The 18,153-nt window shown below is 46.7% G+C and overlaps 1 protein-coding gene across 1 annotated transcript in view; it reads left to right on the top strand.

Annotated features, from left to right (window-relative positions):
• tango6 (transport and golgi organization 6 homolog (Drosophila)) overlaps positions 1 to 18,153 on the top strand; it is a 301,792-nt gene that overhangs the window by 20,457 nt on the left and 263,182 nt on the right. Inside the window, exon 4 of the mRNA XM_072466775.1 lies at positions 9,059 to 9,135. Coding sequence (XP_072322876.1) covers positions 9,059 to 9,135 — 77 coding nt within the window. The remainder of the gene's footprint in view (positions 1 to 9,058; positions 9,136 to 18,153) is intronic.

Below are 18,153 nucleotides of genomic sequence, written 5' to 3'. Positions count from 1 at the left end.
CGGTGCTATGGAGGATAAGGTTGAATCCATTTGGGTGGAAATCAGGAATAGTAAGGCGAAAAAGTCACTGATAGGAGTAGTCTAGAGGCCACCAAATAGTAACATTATGATGGGGCAGGCAATAAATAAAGAAATAACTGATGCATGTAGTGGGCAGCACGGTAGCATTGTGGATAGCACAATTGCTTCACAGCTCCAGGGTCCCAGGTTCGATTCTGGCTTGGGTCACTGTCTGTGCGGAGTCTGCACATCCTCCCCGTGTGTGCGTGGGTTTCCTCCGGGTGCTCCGGTTTCCTCCCACAGTCCAAAGATGTGCAGGTTAGGTGGATTGGCCGTGATAAATTGCCCTTAGTGTCTAAAATTGCCCTTGGTGTTGGGTGGAGTTACTGGGTTATGGGGATAGGGTGGAGGTGTTGACCTTGGGTAGGGTGCTCTTTCCAAGAGCCGGTGCAGACTCGATGGGCCGAATGGCCTCCTGCACTGTAAATTCTATGATAATCTATGAAATGATACAGCAGTTATCATGGGGGATTTTAATCGACATGTCGATTGGTTTAACCAGGTCGGTTAAGGCAGCCTTGAGGAGGAGTTTATAGAATGTATCCGCTATAGTTTCCTCAAACAGTATGTAATGGAACCTACGAGGGAACAAGCGGTCCTAGATCTGGTCCTGTGTAATGAGACAGGATTGATTAATGATCTCATAGTTAGGGATCCCCTCGGAAGGAGTGATCACAATATGGTGGAATTTAAAATACAGATGGAGAGTGAGAAGGTAAAATCAAACACTAGTGTTTTGTGCTTAAACAAAGGAGATTACAATGGGATGAGAGAAGAACTAGCTAAGGTAGACTGGGAGCAAAGACTTTATGGTGAAACAATTGAGGAACAGTGGAGAACCTTCCAAGCGATTTTTCACAGTGCTCAGCAAAGGTTTATACCAACAAAAAGGAAGGACGGTAGAAAGAGGGAAAGTCGACCGTGGATATCTAAGGTAATAAGGGAGAGTATCAAATTGAAGGAAAAAGCATACAAAATGGCAAAAATTAGTGGGAGACGAGAGGGCTGGGAAATCTTTAGGGGGCAACAGAAAGCTACTAAAAAAGCGATAAAGAAGAGTAAGATAGATTGAGAGTAAACTGGCTCAGAATATTAAAACAGATAGTAAAGGTTTCTACAAATATATAAAACAAAAAAGAGTGGATAAGGTAAATATTGGTCCTTTAGAGGATGAGAAGGGAGATTTAATAATGGGAGATGAGGAAATGGCTGAGGAACTGAACAGGGTTTTTGGGTCGGCCTTCACAGTGGAAGACACAAATAACATGCCAGTGACTGATAGAAATGAGGCTATGACAGGTGAGGACCTTGAGATGATTGTTAGAATCATAGAAGTTTACAGCATGGAAACAGGCCCTTCGGCCCAACCAGTCCATGCCGCCCAGTTTTCACCATTAAGCTAGTCCCAGTTGCCCGCACTTGGCCCATAACCCTCTATACCCATCTTACCCATGTAACTATCTAAATGCTTTTTAAAAGACACAATTGTACCCGCCTCTACTACTACCTCTGGCAGCCCATTCCAGACACTCACTACCCTCTGAGTGAAGAAATTGCCCCTCTGGGCCCTTCTGAAACTCTCCCCTCTCACCTTAAACCTATGCCCTCTAGTTTTAGACTCCCCTACCTTTGGGAAAAGATGTTGACTATCCACCTTATCTATGCCCCTCATTATTTTATAGACCTCTATAAGATCACCCCGAAGCCTCCTACGCTCCAGGGAAAAAAGTCCCAGTCTATCCAGCCTCTCCTTGTAACTCAAACCATCAAGTCCCGGCAACATCCTAGTAAATCTTTTCTGCGCTCTTTCTAGTTTAATAATATCCTTTCTATAATAGGGTGACCAGAACTGCACACAGTATTCCAAGTGTGGCCGTACCAATGTCTTGTACAACTTCAACAAGACGTCCCAACTCCTGTATTCAATGTTCTGACCAATGAAACCAAGCATGCCGAATGCCTTCTTCACCACCCTGTCCACCTGCGACTCCACCTTCAAGGAGCTATGAACCTGTACTCTTAGATCTTTTTGTTCTATAACTCTCCCCAACGCCATACCATTAACTGAGTAGGTCCTGGCCTGATTCGATCTGCCAAAATGCATCACCTCACATTTATCTAAATTAAACTCCATCTGCCATTCGTCGGCCCACTGGCCTAATTGATCAAGATCCCGTTGCAATCCTAGATAACCTTCTTCACTATCCACTGTGCCACCAATCTTGGTGTCATCTGCAAACTTACTAACCATGCCTCCTAAATTCTCATCCAAATCATTAATATAAATCACAAATAACAGTGGACCCAGCACCGATCCCTGAGGCACACCACTGGTCATGGGCCTCCAGTTTGAAAAACAACCCTCTACAACCACCCTCTGCCTTCTGTCGTCCAGCCAATTTTGAATCCAATTGGCAACCTCACCCTGGATCCCGTGAGCTTTAACCTTCTGCAACAACCTACCATGCGGTACCTTGTCAAAGGCTTTGCTAAAGTCCATGTAGACAAAGTCTACTGCACTGCCCTCATCTACCTTCTTGGTCACCCCCTCAAAAAACTCAAATCAAATTTGTGAGACATGATTTTCCACGCATAAAGCCATGCTGACTGCCCCGAATCAGTCCTTGTCTCTCTAAATGCTTGTAGATCCTGTCTCTCAGAATACCTTCTAGCAACTTGCCTACTACAGACGTTAGGCTCACCGGTCTGTAGTTCCCAGGCTTTTCCCTGCTGCCCTTCTTAAACAAGGGCACAACATTCGCCACTCTCCAATCTTCAGGCACCTCACCTGTGGCTGCCGATGATTCAAATATCTCTGTTAGGGGACCCGCAATTTCCTCCCTAGCCTCCCACAACATCCTGGGATACATTTCATCAGGTCCCGGGGATTTATCTACCTTGATGCGCGATAAGACTTCTAGCACCTCCTCCTCTGTAATATGCACACTTCTCAAGACATCACTATTTATTTTCCTTAGTTTCCTAACATCCATGCCTTTCTCCACCGTGAATACCGATGAGAAATATTCATTCAGGATCTCACCCAAATCTTGTGGCTCTGCACATAGATGTCCTTGTTGATCCTTAAGAGGCCCTACTCTGTCCCTAGTTACTCTTTTCCCCTTTATGTATCTGTAGAATCTCTTTGGATTCTCCTTTGCATTATTTGCCAAAGCAATTTCATGTCCCCTTTTTGCCCTCCTGATTTCCCTCTTAACTCTATTTCGACAACCTCTATACTCTTCAAGGGAGCCACTTGATCCCAGTTGTTTATGTACGTCATATGCCTCCTTCTTTTTGACCAGAGTCTCAATATCTCTAGTCATCCAGGGTTCCCTACTTCTACCAGCCTTGCCCTTCACTCAAAAGGGAATGTGCTTACCCTGAACCCTGGTTAACACATTTTTAAAAGCCTCCCATTTACCAGCCGTCCCTTTGCCTGCCAACAGTCTCCCCCAATCTACCTCTGAAAGTTCCTGTCTGATACCATCAAAATTTGCCTTGCCCCAATTAAGAATTTTAACTCTTGGGCCAGACCTATCATTCTCCATAGCTATCTTAAAACTAATGGAGTTATGGTCACTTGTCCCAAAGTGATCCCTCACTAACACTTCTGTCACTTGCCCTTCCTTATTTCCCAAGACGAGGTCAAGTTTTGCCCCCTCTCTAGTCGGTCCATCCACATACTGAATGAGAAATTCCTCCTGAATACACTCAACAAATTTCCCTCCATCCAAGCCCCTAATGCTATGGCTGTCCCAGCCAATGTTGGGAAAGTTAAAGTCCCCTACTATTACCACCCTATTTTTCTTGCAGCTATCTGTAATCTCCTTACATATTTGCTCCACAATTTCCCGCTGACTATTTGGGGGCCTGTAGTACAGTCCTATCAAGGTGATCTCTCCCTTCTTATTTTTCAGTTCCACCCATATAGACTCAGTGGGCAAACCCTCGGATATATCCCCTCTAAGTACTGTCGCAGTGTTCTCCCTAATCAAAAACGCCACTCCCCCTTCTCTCTTACCTCCTGTTCTATCCTTTCTATAGCATCTGTACCCCGGAACATTGAGCTGCCAGTCCTGCCCCTCCCTTAGCCATGTTTCAGTCATAGCTATAATATCCCAGTCCCATGTGCCCATCCATGCCCTGAGTTCATCCGCTTTGCCCGTCAGGCCCCTTGCATTGAAATAAATGCAGTTTAATGTAGACTTTCCTTGCTCTCTGCCCTGCTTTCTCTGGTCATGCTTTACACACTCTCCCTTCCTGCCTTTTGTTTCCGTCCCCACTGATTTCCTACATCGGTTCCCATCCCCCTGCCACATTAGTTTAAACCCTCCCCAACTGCACTAGCAAACACACCCCCGAGAACATTGGTTCCGGTCCCACCCAGATGCAGACCGTCCGATTTGTACAGGTCCCACCTCCCCCAGAACCGGTCCCAATGTCCCAGGAATTTGAAACCCTCCCTCTTGCACCATCTCTCAAGCCACGTATTCATCCTAGCTATCCTGTCATTCCTACTCTGACTATCACGTGGCACTGGTAGCAATCCTGAGATTACTACCTTTGAGGTCCTACTTTTTAGTTTAACTCCTAACTCCCTAAATTCAGCTTGTAGGACCTCATCCTGTTTTTTACCTATATCGTTGGTGCCTATATGCATCACGACAGCTGGCTGTTCACCCTCCCCCTCCAGAATGCCCTGCAGCCGCTCCGAGACATCCTTGACCCTTGCACCAGGGAGGCAACATACCAACCTGGATTCTCGTTTGCGTCCGCAGAAACGCCTGTCTATTCCCCTTACAATTGAATCCCCTATCACTATAGCTCTGCCACTCTTTTTCCCGCCCTTCTGTGCAGCAGAGCCAGCCACGGTGCCATGAACCTGGCTGCTGCCACCTTCCCCTGGTGAGCCATCTCCCCCAACAGTTTCCAAAACGGTAAATCTGTTTTGGAGGGAGATGACCGCAGGGGATCCCTGCACTGTCTTCCTACTCTTCCTCTGTCTGTTGGTCACCCATTCCCTATCTGCCTCAGTAATTTTAATCTGCGGTGTGACCAACTCACTGAATGTGCTATCCACAACTTCCTCAGCATTGCGGATGCTCCAAAGTGAATCCATCCGCAGCTCCAGAGCCGTCAAGCGGTCTAACAGGAGCTGCAGTTGGACACACTTCTTGCAGATGAAGGAGTCAGGGACACCAGAAGGGTCCCTGACTTGCCACATCTCACAAGAGGAGCATGACATGGTTCTGAGCTCTCCTGCCATGACTTAAACCTGAAGTTAAATTTGAACTACACTACACAGCTAAGAGAAAGTCAAAGAGAGAGAAATCACTTACCAGTCACAAGCCAATCACTTACCTGCTGGCTGTGATGTAATTGCTCCCGAGACTCCCTCACAGGTCTGCTTCTCTGCACCTCCTTAAGATGAGCACCAAATTCCCTTAACTAGTTAATTAATTTACTTAATTAATTGGATTTTTTTTTTTTTTTTTTTTGGAAACTCACCCCCAAACACCAAAAAACATAGCCCTCACTCACCTCTTACCCGAACTCAGCCTTACCCAAACTCGGATACACTTTGTTTGCCTCCAGCACTCTGTTTCTATAGACACTTCAGCCACACCCTTTGTATCCTTCCTGATTTACAGTCAGCCAATAGGCCTGCTCCCGAAACTGATCTCCCAAGACTAACAGCTGACCTGCAAGGTAAGGAAGTTGTTAAGCAGTACTTACCTCACCCAGGCCGCGACCTTTTAAACTGTCCGCTCTGCCTCGCAGCTCCCGCGCTTTTTCAATCTCCCGCGCTGTTTCCAAAGTCCCGGCTCTCTCTCTCTCTCTCCCGCTCCCAGCTGACCTGCAAGGTAAGGAGGTTGTTAAACAGTACTTACCTCACCCAGGCCGCGACCTTTTAAACTGTCCGCTCTGCCTCGCAGCTCCCGCGCTTTTTCAATCTCCCGCGCTGTTTCCAAAGTCCCGGCTCTCTCTCTCTCTCTCCCGCTCCCAGCTGACCTGCAAGGTAAGGAGGTTGTTAAACAGTACTTAGCTCACCCAGGCCGCGACCTTTTAAACTGTCCGCTCTGCCTCGCAGCTCCCGCGCTTTTTCAATCTCCCGCGCTGTTTCCAAAGTCCCGGCTCTCTCTCTCTCCCGCTCCCAGCTGACCTGCAAGGTAAGGAGGTTGTTAAGCAGTCCTTGTTATCACTAAGGAGGTCGTGATGGGCAAGCTAATGGGGCTAAAGGTAGACAAGTCTCCTGGCCCTGATGGAATGCACCCCAGAGTGCTAAAAGAGATGGCTAGGGAAATTGCAAATGCGCTAGTGATAATTTACCAAAATTCACTAGACTCTGGGGTGGTCCCGCCGGATTGGAAATTGTTTAAAAATGGAGGTAGGCATAAAGCGGGTGATTATAGGCCAGTGAGCTTAACATCGGTAGTAGGGAAGATGCTGGAATCTATCATCAAGGAAGGAATAGCGAGGCATCTGGATGGAAATTGTCCCATTGGGCAGGCGCAGCATGGGTTCATAAAGGGCAGGTCGTGCCTAACTAATTTAGCGGAATTGTTTGAGGATATTACCAGTGCGGTAGATAACGGGGAGCCAATAGATGTGGTATATCTGGATTTACAGAAAACCTTTGACAAGGTGTCACACAAAAGGTTGCTGCATAAGATATGCATGGCATTAAGGGTAAAGTAGTAGCATGGATAGAGGATTGGTTAATTAATAGAAAGCAAAGAGTGGGAATTAATGGGTGTTTCTCTGGTTGGCAATCAGTAGCTAGTGGTGTCCCTCGGGGATCAGTGTTGGGCCCACAATTGTTCACAATTTACATAGATGATTTGGAGTTGGGGACCAAGGGCAATGTGTCCAAGTTTGTAGATGACACTAAGATGAGTGGTAAAGCAAAAAGTGCAGAGGATACTGGAAGTCTGCAGAGGGATTTGGATAGGTTAAGTGAATGGGCTAGGGTCTGGCAGATGGAATACAATGTTGACAAATGTAAGGTTATCCATTTTGGTAGGAATAACAGGGAAAGGGATTATTATTTAACTGATAAAATATTAAAACATGCTGCTGTGCAGAGAGACCTGGGTGTGCTGGTGCATGAGGCGCAAAAAGTTGGTTTACAGGTGCAACAGGTGATTAAGAAGGCGAATGGAATTTTGTCCTTCATTGCGAGAGGGATGGAGTTTAAGACTAGAGAGGTTATGCTGCAATTGTATAAGGTGTTAGTGAGGCCACACCTGGAGTATTGTGTTTAGTTTTGCTCTCCTTACTTGAGAAAGGACGTACTGGCGCTGGAGGGTGTGCAGAGGAGATTCACTAGGTTAATCCCAGAGCTGAAGGGGTTGGATTACAAGGAGAGGTTGAGTAGACTGAGACTGTACGCGTTGGAATTTAGAAGGATGAGGGGGGATCTTATAGAAACATATAAAATTATGAAGGGAATAGATAGGATAGATGCGGGCAGGTTGTTTCCACTGGCGGGTGAAAGCAGAACTAGGGGGCATAGCCTCAAAATAAGGGGAAGTAGATTTAGGACTGAGTTTAGGACGAACTTCTTCACCCAAAGGGTTGTGAATCTATGGAATTCCCTGCCCAGTGAAGCAGTTGAGGCTCCTTCATTAAATGTTTTTAAGATAAAGATAATTTTTTGAAGAATAAAGGGATTAAGGGTTATGGTGTTTGGGCCGGAAAGTGGAGCTGAGTCCACAAAAGATCAGCCATGATCTCATTGAATGGCGGAGCAGGCTCGAGGGGCCAGATGGCCCACTCCTGCTCCTAGTTCTTATGTTCTTATCTAATTGAGGTACATAAGATGCTAAAAGGTGTGGATAAAGTAGACGTGGAATGCTTCTTGTGGGTCATTCTAGAACGAGAGAGGTCATAGCTTTCGGATAAGAGGTATTAAATTTAAACAAGAGTTGCGGGAAAACTACTTCTCCCAAAGGGTTGTGAATCTGTAGAATTCGCTACCCCAGAGTGCGGTGGATGCCGGGACAGTGAGTAAATTTAAGAGCAGTTAGATATATTTTTAGTTGGTAATGGGTGGAAGGGTTATAGAGCATGGGCAGGACGGTGGAGTTATGACCAGGGTGAGCTCAAACATGGTAGAATGATGGAGCAGACTCGATGGGCCAAATGACATTATTCTGCTATATCTTTTGAACTTATCGTCATGGTGGGGTGCACATTGGCCCACAGGTAATCATCAGCCCCAGTGACTTAAGAATGGGCATCAGGGCTGAAAAAACGATTGCACACAACGACACCTGCTAACCAGCTCATATGTAGCAGAACCTGCCTCACGGAGTGAGCTCTTCAACCATCAGCAAAGGTGCACAAAATGAAATGATCCCATCACCAATGGATTTGCTTCATGTTCACCTTGTGTAGGTGAAAGGATTCAGACAACGTTGAAGTAAAACTTCAAAAAACTTCACCTGAGGAAGGAGCAGTGCTCCGAAAGCTAGTGTTTGAAACAAACCTGTTGGACTTTCACCTGGTGGTGTAAGACTTCATACTGTTCAAAAAAGAAGGCATTGTCGTGTAATTAGACCTTGCTTTGAGGTGGGACTCTGAATATCAGATTGAATGGTAATTTGGCGCAGTATTAACCATTTGACAAAGATTAATATCACTGGGGAGCATGGCATTATGGTGAGATTTCAAGCTGGCCTACTTTGAGCTTCACTTAGACTGATTGGGACTAATAGCATTTTCTGGCTTGGGATTTAACTGTGCGTGCTGTGGTGCCTATGGGATTGCTTAGTTGATAAGATTTATAAATCACCAGAGCATTGGGCTGCACATCACACCCTCCTCCTCTCCCTACGCCTCAATCTCTTCCTGGCTCTGCCTGACCAGCCACAATTTCCTACTTTCCTCGTAGCCAGTTTAATTGAGCTTTGACTGTGCCTCCTGTTGAGTGAGAGGCACAGTCTGATCCCAGTATGATTGAGAGACTGAAATTAGCTCTAATTTGTTACAGTGCTGCACCCTTACCGCAACATCCTCGGCTTGTGGCAGCCAGACATTGGACCCTACGGAGGACTGCTTAATGTTGTTGTAAGTAACAGATTTTAAAGCATTGTTACATTTCATTTTTTCAAGCAGAGCTTTCGGGCTTAATTTCAAGTATATTTGTGAATGAAGTCTGTCCTCAGTCCAATCCCGTGGCGAACCCCAGATTTCGCAGCATCTGTGCGACACTGAAGACATAGAACTTTACAGTACGATTTCTGTGAATGGAAAAGTTGCTTTAAAATCTCATCTAGTGCGGTTGAGCTGTTCTCAGTGGAGTTTGCCGGAACATGCATCAAACACTAAGAAGTGGTTAATGACAGAGCTATTTACACATTCTCCTATTTGACCTTAATGCCATATTAGTATCAATCTTAGTCTTTAATACTATCCATGATGAAATGCCGGCGTTGGACTGGGGTGAGCACAGTAAGAAGTCTTACAACACCAGGTTAAAGTCCAACAGGTTTGTTTCAAAACACTAATTTTCGGAGCACTGGTCCTTCCTCAGCTGTTCGGCATCGCCGGGCAGAAGCTTATAGCCAAGTTCCGCACACACAAGTACGGCCTCAACCGGGACCTGGGATTCATGTTGAATTGCATTCACCCCCCACCACCTGGCCTGGGCCTGCGAAATCCTACCAACTGTCCTGGCTTGAGACAATTCACACCTCTTTAACCTGGGGTTATCCCTCTCTCTGGATCTGTAATTCACCTGAGGAAGGAGCAGCGCTCCGAAAGCTAGTGTTTGAAACAAACCTGTTGGACTTTAACCTGGTGTTGTAAGACTTCTTACTGGATCTGTAAAGACTTAATTACCTGCAAATGCTCGCATTCAAAGCGTTGTCTTGCATCTATGATTTTGTCAATATATAAGTTTCTGGAACCTACCTCTTCATTCACCTGAGGAAGGAGCAGTGCTCCGAACGCTAGTGTTTGAAACAAACCTGTTGGACTTTAACCTGGTGTTGTAAGCTGTTTAACACTATCATTAACATTCCCTTTGTCTTGTGTCTATGATATCTTTGTCAAATCTTGCCTGACTGCCCATCTATCCCTGACTTTCTATTCTGCTCCACCCCCTCTCTTCAGTATAAAATGCATGAGGTTTCTCCCTTTCTCCAGCTCTGAAGAAGTCATACGGACCAACTCAAGACATCAGCTGTTTCTCTCTCCATGGACGCTGCCAGATCTGTGTTTTTCCAGCATTTTCTGTTTTTGTTACTGCACTCAATCTTTCTCTGCATGCCAAGGACTTTTCCAACAGAGAGTCCAGAGCGGTTATATTTCCTGACATTAGCATTGTTTCGGAAGGGAGGAGCTCTGTCCAGCCATTGTTCATGTTGGGGAAGGGGAGTGTGCAGCGGGTCCTGGGTGTCCTTGTGCACCATTCGCTGAAGGTAAGCATGCAGGTGCAGCAGGCGGTAAAGAAGGCTAATGGTATGTTGGCCTTCATTGCAAGAGGTTTCGAGTATAGAAGCAGGGATGTGTTGCTGCAATTGTACAGGGCCTTGGTGAGGCCATACCTGGAGTATTGTGGGCAGTTTTGGTCTCCTTCTCTGAGGAAGGATGTTCTTGCTCTCGAGGGAGAGCAGCGAAGGTTTACCAGACTGATTCCAGGGATGGCGGGACTGTCATATGAGGAGAGATTGACTCGGTTGGGATTGTTCTCGCTGGAGTTCAGAAGAATGAGGGGGGATCTCATAGAGACTTATAAAATTCTAACGGGACTAGACAGGGTAGATGCAGGGAAGATGTTACCAATGATGGGTATGTCCAGAACCAGGGGTCACAGTCTGAGGATTCCGAGTAAACCATTTTGGACAGAGATAAGGAGACACTTCTTCACACAAAGAGTGGTGAGCCTGTGGAATTCATTACCACAGGAAGTAGTTGCTGCTAAAACTTTGAATATATTCAAGAGGCGGCTGGATATCGCACTTGGGGAGAATGGGATCAAAGGCTATGGGGAGAAAGCAGGATTAGGCTATTGAGTTGGATGATCAGCCATGATGGTGATGAATGGCAGAGCAGGCTCGAAGGGCCAAAAGGCCTCCTCCTGCTACTATCCTCTATGTATCTATGTGACTAATCAGCAGCTGGAGAAGTTCTGCTATTTCCGAAGCTATTGTCTTTGGTTCTTGCCACAGACTTCATTCCTTGCTTCCAACTCCATCCTTTTGCGACAGTTGAAGGTTGAACATTGGATTGGCCTTCAGGACATAACATTGAGTTCAACGACTTCAGACCATGAACCCTGCCCTCCCATTTTATATTCACCCACCCCAAAATACCTGTTCGTATTAAAAAAATCTGTTTTTTCACTCATTCACGAGATATGGGTGTCACTGGCTAGACTTACATTTATTGTCCATCCCTAACTGCCCCTTGAGAAGTTGGTGTTGAGCTGCCTTCTTGAACTGCTGCAGTTTATGTGGTGTAGGTATACCCACTGTGCTGTTTGACCCAGCGACTGAAGGAACAACAATATATTTCCAAGTCAGGGAGGTGAGTGACTGGGAGGGGAACCTCCAGGTGGTGGGGTTCCCAGGTATCTGCTGCTCTTGTCCTTCGAGATGGTGGTGGTCGTAGGTTTGGAAGGTGCTGTCTAAGGAACCTTAGTGAGGTACTGCTGTCACTGCATTGGTATTGGGGGGAGTGAATGTTGAAGGTGGTGAATGGGATGCCGATCAAGCGGGGCCTGCTTTGTCCTGGATGGTGTCGAGCTTCTTGAGTGTTGGAGCTGCACTCAGCCAGGCAAGTGGAGAGTATTCCATCACACTCTTGACTTGTGCCTTATAGATGGTGGGCAGACTTTGGGGAGTTGCTCGCAGGAGGATTCTTAGCTTTTGACCTGCCCTGGTAGCCACAGTATTTTTCTGGCTACTCAGTTCAGTTTCTGATCAATGGTAACCCCCAGGATGTTGATTGTGGGGGATTCAGTGATGGTAATGTCATTGGATGTCAAGGGGCGATGGTTAGATACTCTCTTGTTGGAGATGGTCACTGCCCGGCACTTAAGTGGCAGCAGTTGTGCCAGACATCTGCCGAAGCTTGAATGTTGTCCAGGTCTTGCTGCAAATGGACATGGACTTCTTCAGTCCGTGAGGAGTTACGACTGCAATCTTCTGCAAACATTCCCCCTTAAGATCAAGGGAAAGTCATTGATGATGGTAGGGCCAAGGATGCTATCCTGAGGAACTCCTGCAGTAATGTCCTGGGACTGCGATGAATGACCTCCAGCAATCAATCATCTCCCTTTGTGTTGGGTATGATCCCAACTGGTGGATTTTTCTCTCCCAAATTTCCATTTACTCCAGTTTTGCTCGGGCAGCTTGATGCCGTGCACAGTCCAATTCTATCCAGGGCAGTCACTCACCTTCCCACAGTTCAGCTCTTTTGTCCATCTTTGTAAGACATCAGGAGGTGAATTCCCTGGTGGAACCCAAGCTGAGTGTCAGTGCACAGGTTATTGCTGAATAAGTGTTGCTCGAGTGCTGTCGATCTTTTCCATAACGTTGCGGACAATCAAAAATAGATTAATGAAGCAGTAATTTTCCCCGGGTTAGAGGGGTCAATTACTGTCCCGAAGCGTGGTACATTGGCGAGACCATGCAGACGCTGCGACAACGAATGAACGGACATCGCGCAACAATCACCAGGCAGGAATGTTCCCTTCCAGTCGGGGAACACTTCAGCAGTCAAGGGCATTCAGCCTCTGATCTCCGGGTAAGCGTTCTCCAAGGCAGCCTTCAGGACGCACGGCAACGTAGAATCGCCGAGCAGAAGCTTATAGCCAAGTTCCGCACACGAGTGCGGCCTCAACCGGGACCTGGGATTCATGTCGCATTACATTCATCCCCCACCATCTGGCCTGCGAAATCCTACCAACTGTCCTGGCTTGATACAATTCACACCTCTTTAACCTGGGGTTACCCCATCTCTGGATCTGTAAAGATTTAATCACCTGCTAATGGTCGCATTCCAAGCATTGCTTGGCATCTTTGATTTTGTCTATATATGTGTTTCTGGAACAGACCTCTTCATTCACCTGAGGAAGGAGCAGTGCTCCGAAAGCTAGTGACATCGAAACAAACCTGTTGGACTTTAACCTGGTGTTGTAAGACTTTGTACTGTGCTCACCCCAGTCCAACGCCGGCATCTCCACATCAAAGAAGAACCAGGCAATGTGCCTCGACAACTACTGTCCGGTAGCCTTGACATCGATCATTATGAAGAGCTTCGAGATGTTGGCCATGAGACACATCAACTCCATACTCCCAGAATGCCTCGATCCACTGCAATTCGCATACCGCTACAACCAGCCCACAGTGGACGCCATCTCCCTGGCCTTACACACATCCCTGGACATCTCGCCAACAAGGACTCCTACATCAGACTCCTATTTATCGACTACAGCTCTGCCTTCCACACCGTAATCCCAGCCAAGCTCATATCCAAACTCCAAAACCTAGGACTTGGCTCCTCCCTCTGCAACTGGATCCTCGACTTTCTGACCCTTGACCACAATCAGTAAGAACAAACAACAACACCTGCTCCACAATAGTCCTCAATACTGGAGCCCCTCGGGCTGTGTACTTAGCCCCCTACTCCGCTCCCTGTACACACACGACTGTGGCAAAATTCAGCTCCCAACTCCATCTACAAGTTTGCTGATGACACGCCCGCAGTGGGTCGGATCTCGAACAACGAGGGTTCAGAGTACAGGAGGGCGATGGAGAACTTAGTGGCTAGGTGTGCACATCACCAACAATCTTTCCTGGTCCACCCAAGAAGGCACTACGATCAAGAAAGCACAACAGCGCCTATACTTCCTCAGGAAACTAAGGACATTTGGCACGTTCACGTTGACTCTTACCAACTTTTACAGATGCACCATCGAAAGCATCCTATCTGGCAGCATCACAGCCTGGTATGCCAACTGCTCGGCCCCAGTCCATCACACGAACCCGCCTCCCATCCATTGACTCTGTCTACACCACCCGCTACCTTGGGAAAGCGGGCAGCATAGTTAAAGACCCCTTCCATCCGGCTTATTCACTCTCCCTACCTCTTCCATCAGGCAGGAGATACAAAAGCCTGAGAATACTCGCTAACAAATTCAAAAACAGCTTCTTCCCCGCAGTTACCAGACTCCTGAATGGCCCTCTTATGGACTGAACTGATCTCTCTCGGCATCTTCTCTACAGTTGGAGCTCTACACTCCATATGCTTCACCCGATGTCTATGTATTTACGTATGCCTCATGATTTTCGTGTATGGAGCGATCTGTCTGGAGTACGCAGAACACACTTTTCACTGTATCTCGGTACACGACAAATCTAAAAATCTGGATTATGAGGCAATACTCCTTTACTCCCGCTTTAGCTTAACAATTACACATGGGTTTTAACACCGGTTTTGTAACACCAGTTACAAAACACATCTTAAGGTACGATGGTCTCATTAATGCACAAAAACTCTTTTGAGACGCACTCCTCTCTGAACCGAAGTGAATATCTGTAGATTTGGCCTTAAAATCCCCCCAGAAAGGCGGCATGGTGGCGCAGTGGTTAGCACTGCTGCCTCAGCGCCAAGGTTGCGGGTTTAATCCTGGCCCCGACTGTTCGTGTGAAGTTTGCATATTCTCCCCGTGTTTGCGGGGGTCTCACCCCCACAAACCAAAGATGTGGAAGGCAGGTGGATTGGCCACACTAAATTGCCACTTAATTGGAAAGAAAGAACCCCCCCCCCCCCGCCCCCCCCCCGATGATTCTTATACCGTGATAGTATTGATCATCTACTGTAATATCTCTGACATGGTGAAGCACGTCAGGATATTTTACCATGTATAAATTTATTGTTGTGCTACATTCTGTCAATTTAGTCTGATGGATTGTGAGTGTTGCAGTGTGAGTGAATATCTCCAGTGAGCTCTGGATTGTGAGTGTTGCAGTGTGAGTGAATACCTCCAGTGAGCTCTGGATTGTGAGTGTTGCTGTGTGAGTGAATATCTCCAGTGAGCTCTGGATTCTGAGTGTTGCAGTGTGAGTGAGCATCTCCAGTGAGCCCAGGATTGTGTGTGTTGCAGTGTGAGTGAATACCTCCAGTGAGCTCTGGATTCTGAGTTAATATCTCCAGTGAGCTCTGGATTGTGAGTGTTGCAGTGTGAGTGAGCATCTCCAGTTAGCTCTGGATTGTGAGTGTTGCAGTGTGAGTGAGTATCTCCAGTGAGCTCTGGATTGTGAGTGTTGCAGTGTGTGAGTATCTCCAGTGAGCTCTGGATTGTGAGTGTTGCAGTGTGAGTGAGAATCTCCAGTGAGCTCTAGATTTGAGTGTTGCAGTGTGAGTGAGCATCTCCAGTGAGCTCTGGATTGTGTGTGTTGCAGTGTGAGTGAGTATCTCCAGTGAGCTCTAGATTTGAGTGTTGCAGTTTGAGTGAATATCTCCAGTGAGCTCTGGATTGTGTGTGTTGCAGTGTGAGTGAATATCTCCAGTGAGCTCTGGATTGGGAGTGTTGCAGTGTGAGTGAATATCTCCAGTGAGCTCTGGATTGTGTGTGTTGCAGTGTGAGTGAATATCTCCAGTGAGCTCTGGATTGTGAGTGTTGCAGTGTGAGTGAATATCTCCAGTGAGCTCTGGATTGTGAGTGTTGCAGTGTGAGTGAATACCTCCAGTGAGCTCTGGATTGTGAGTGTTGCTGTGTGAGTGAATATCTCCAGTGAGCTCTGGATTCTGAGTGTTGCAGTGTGAGTGAGCATCTCCAGTGAGCCCTGGATTGTGTGTGTTGCAGTGTGAGTGAATACCTCCAGTGAGCTCTGGATTCTGAGTTAATATCTCCAGTGAGCTCTGGATTGTGAGTGTTGCAGTGTGAGTGAGCATCTCCAGTGAGCTCTGGATTGTGAGTGTTGCAGTGTGAGTGAGTATCTCCAGTGAGCTCTGGATTGTGAGTGTTGCAGTGTGAGTGAGTATCTCCAGTGAGCTCTGGATTGTGAGTGTTGCAGTGTGAGTGAGAATCTCCAGTGAGCTCTAGATTTGAGTGTTGCAGTGTGAGTGAGCATCTCCAGTGAGCTCTGGATTGTGTGTGTTGCAGTGTGAGTGAGTATCTCCAGTGAGCTCTAGATTTGAGTGTTGCAGTTTGAGTGAATATCTCCAGTGAGCTCTGGATTGTGTGTGTTGCAGTGTGAGTGAATATCTCCAGTGAGCTCTGGATTGGGAGTGTTGCAGTGTGAGTGAATATCTCCAGTGAGCTCTGGATTGTGTGTGTTGCAGTGTGAGTGAATATCTCCAGTGAGCTCTGGATTGTGAGTGTTGCAGTGTGAGTGAATATCTCCAGTGAGCTCTGGATTGTGAGTGTTGCAGTGTGAGTGAGCATCTCCAGTGAGTTCTGGATTGTGAGTGTTGCTGTGTGAGTGAATATCTCCAGTGAGCTCTGGATTGTGTGTTGCAGTGTGAGTGAATATCTCCAGTGAGCTCTGGATTGTGAGTGTTGCTGTGTGAGTGAATATCTCCAGTGAGCTCTGGATTGTGAGTGTTGCAGAGTGAGGGAATATCTCCAGTGAGCTCTGGATTGTGTGTTGCAGTGTGAGTGAATATCTCCAGTGAGCTCTGGATTGTGAGTGTTGCTGTGTGAGTGAATATCTCCAGTGAGCTCTGGATTGTGCGTGTTGCAATGTGAGTGAGTATCTCCAGTGAGCTCTGGATTGTGAGTGTTGCAGTGTGAGTGAATATCTCCAGTGAGCTCTGGATTGTGTGTGTGTTGCAGTGTGAGTGAGTATCTCCGGTGAGCTCTGGATTGTGAGTGTTGCAGTGTGAGCGAATATCTCCAGTGAGCTCTGTATTGTGAGTGTTGCAGTGTGAGTGAATATCTCCAATGAGCTCTGGATTGTGTGTGTTGCAGTGTGAGTGAATATCTCCAGTGAGCTCTGGATTGTGTGTGTTGCAGTGTGACTGAGTATCTCCGGTGAGCTCTGGATTGTGAGTGTTGCAGTGTGAGTGAATATCCCAGTGAGCTCTGGATTGTGAGTGTTGCAGTGTGAGTGAGTATCTCCAGTGAGCTCTGGATTGTGAGTGTTGCAGTGTGTGAGAGTATCTCCAGTGAGCCCTGGATTGTGTGTGTTGCAGTGTGAGTGTGTCTCTCCAGTGAGCTCCGGATTGTGAGTGTGAGTGAGTATCTCCAGTGAGCTCTGGATTGTGAGTGTTGCAGTGTGAGTAATCTCTGGATTACTACACGAGCCACGTGCCAATTGGCATAGGGTTAAGAAAATTAGAGAAGTTAACACGTGGCTAAAGGAGTGGTGCGGGAAAGAGGGTTTCAATTTCATGGGGCATTGGCATCAGTACTGGGGCAGGAGGGACCTGTACTGTTGGGACGGTCTTCACCTGAACCATTCTGGGACCAGTGTTCTAGCGAATAGGATAAATAGGTTGGTCACAAGGACTTTAAACTAGCAAATTGGGGGGAAGGGAAGTGTAAAGCTATGGACAGTATAATGGTTAATGGAGATCAAGGCAGCAGGTTACGTGACAGGTTATTATGTAGAGATATGGGTTCAAAGACAAGGAAAATTAGGAGAAAGAGTAAGAGGAAAAATAAATTGCGAAAAGTTACTGATCAAGGTGTTAGGATTCATAACAAAGACATAAAAAACAGCATAAGTGTACTTTACCTGAATGCTCGTAGTAGACGAAATAAGGTAAATGAGTTGATGGCGCAAATCATCGTGAATGACTATGATTTAGTGGCCATTACTGAAACATGGTTAAAGGATGGTCACGACTGGGAGTTAAATATCCAAGGGTATCAGACTATACGAAAGGATAGAATGGACGGTAAGGGCGGTGGTGTAGCTTTGTTGTTTAAGGATGGCATCCGGGCAATAGTAAGGGATGATATTGGTGCTATGGAGGACAAGGTTGAATCAATTTGGGTGGAAATCAGGAATAGTAAGGCGAAAAGGTCACTGATAGGAGTAGTCTATAGGCCACCAAATAGTAACAGGATGGTAGGGCAGGCAATAAGCAAAGAAATAACGGATGCATGTAGAAATGGTACAGCGGTTA

The sequence above is a fragment of the Scyliorhinus torazame genome, chromosome 10 (genome assembly GCF_047496885.1).
Source record: "Scyliorhinus torazame isolate Kashiwa2021f chromosome 10, sScyTor2.1, whole genome shotgun sequence".
Classification (NCBI taxonomy): Eukaryota; Metazoa; Chordata; class Chondrichthyes; order Carcharhiniformes; family Scyliorhinidae; genus Scyliorhinus; species Scyliorhinus torazame.
Note: the sequence above shows the minus strand (reverse complement) of the source record. Positions and strands in the feature narration are given on the sequence as shown.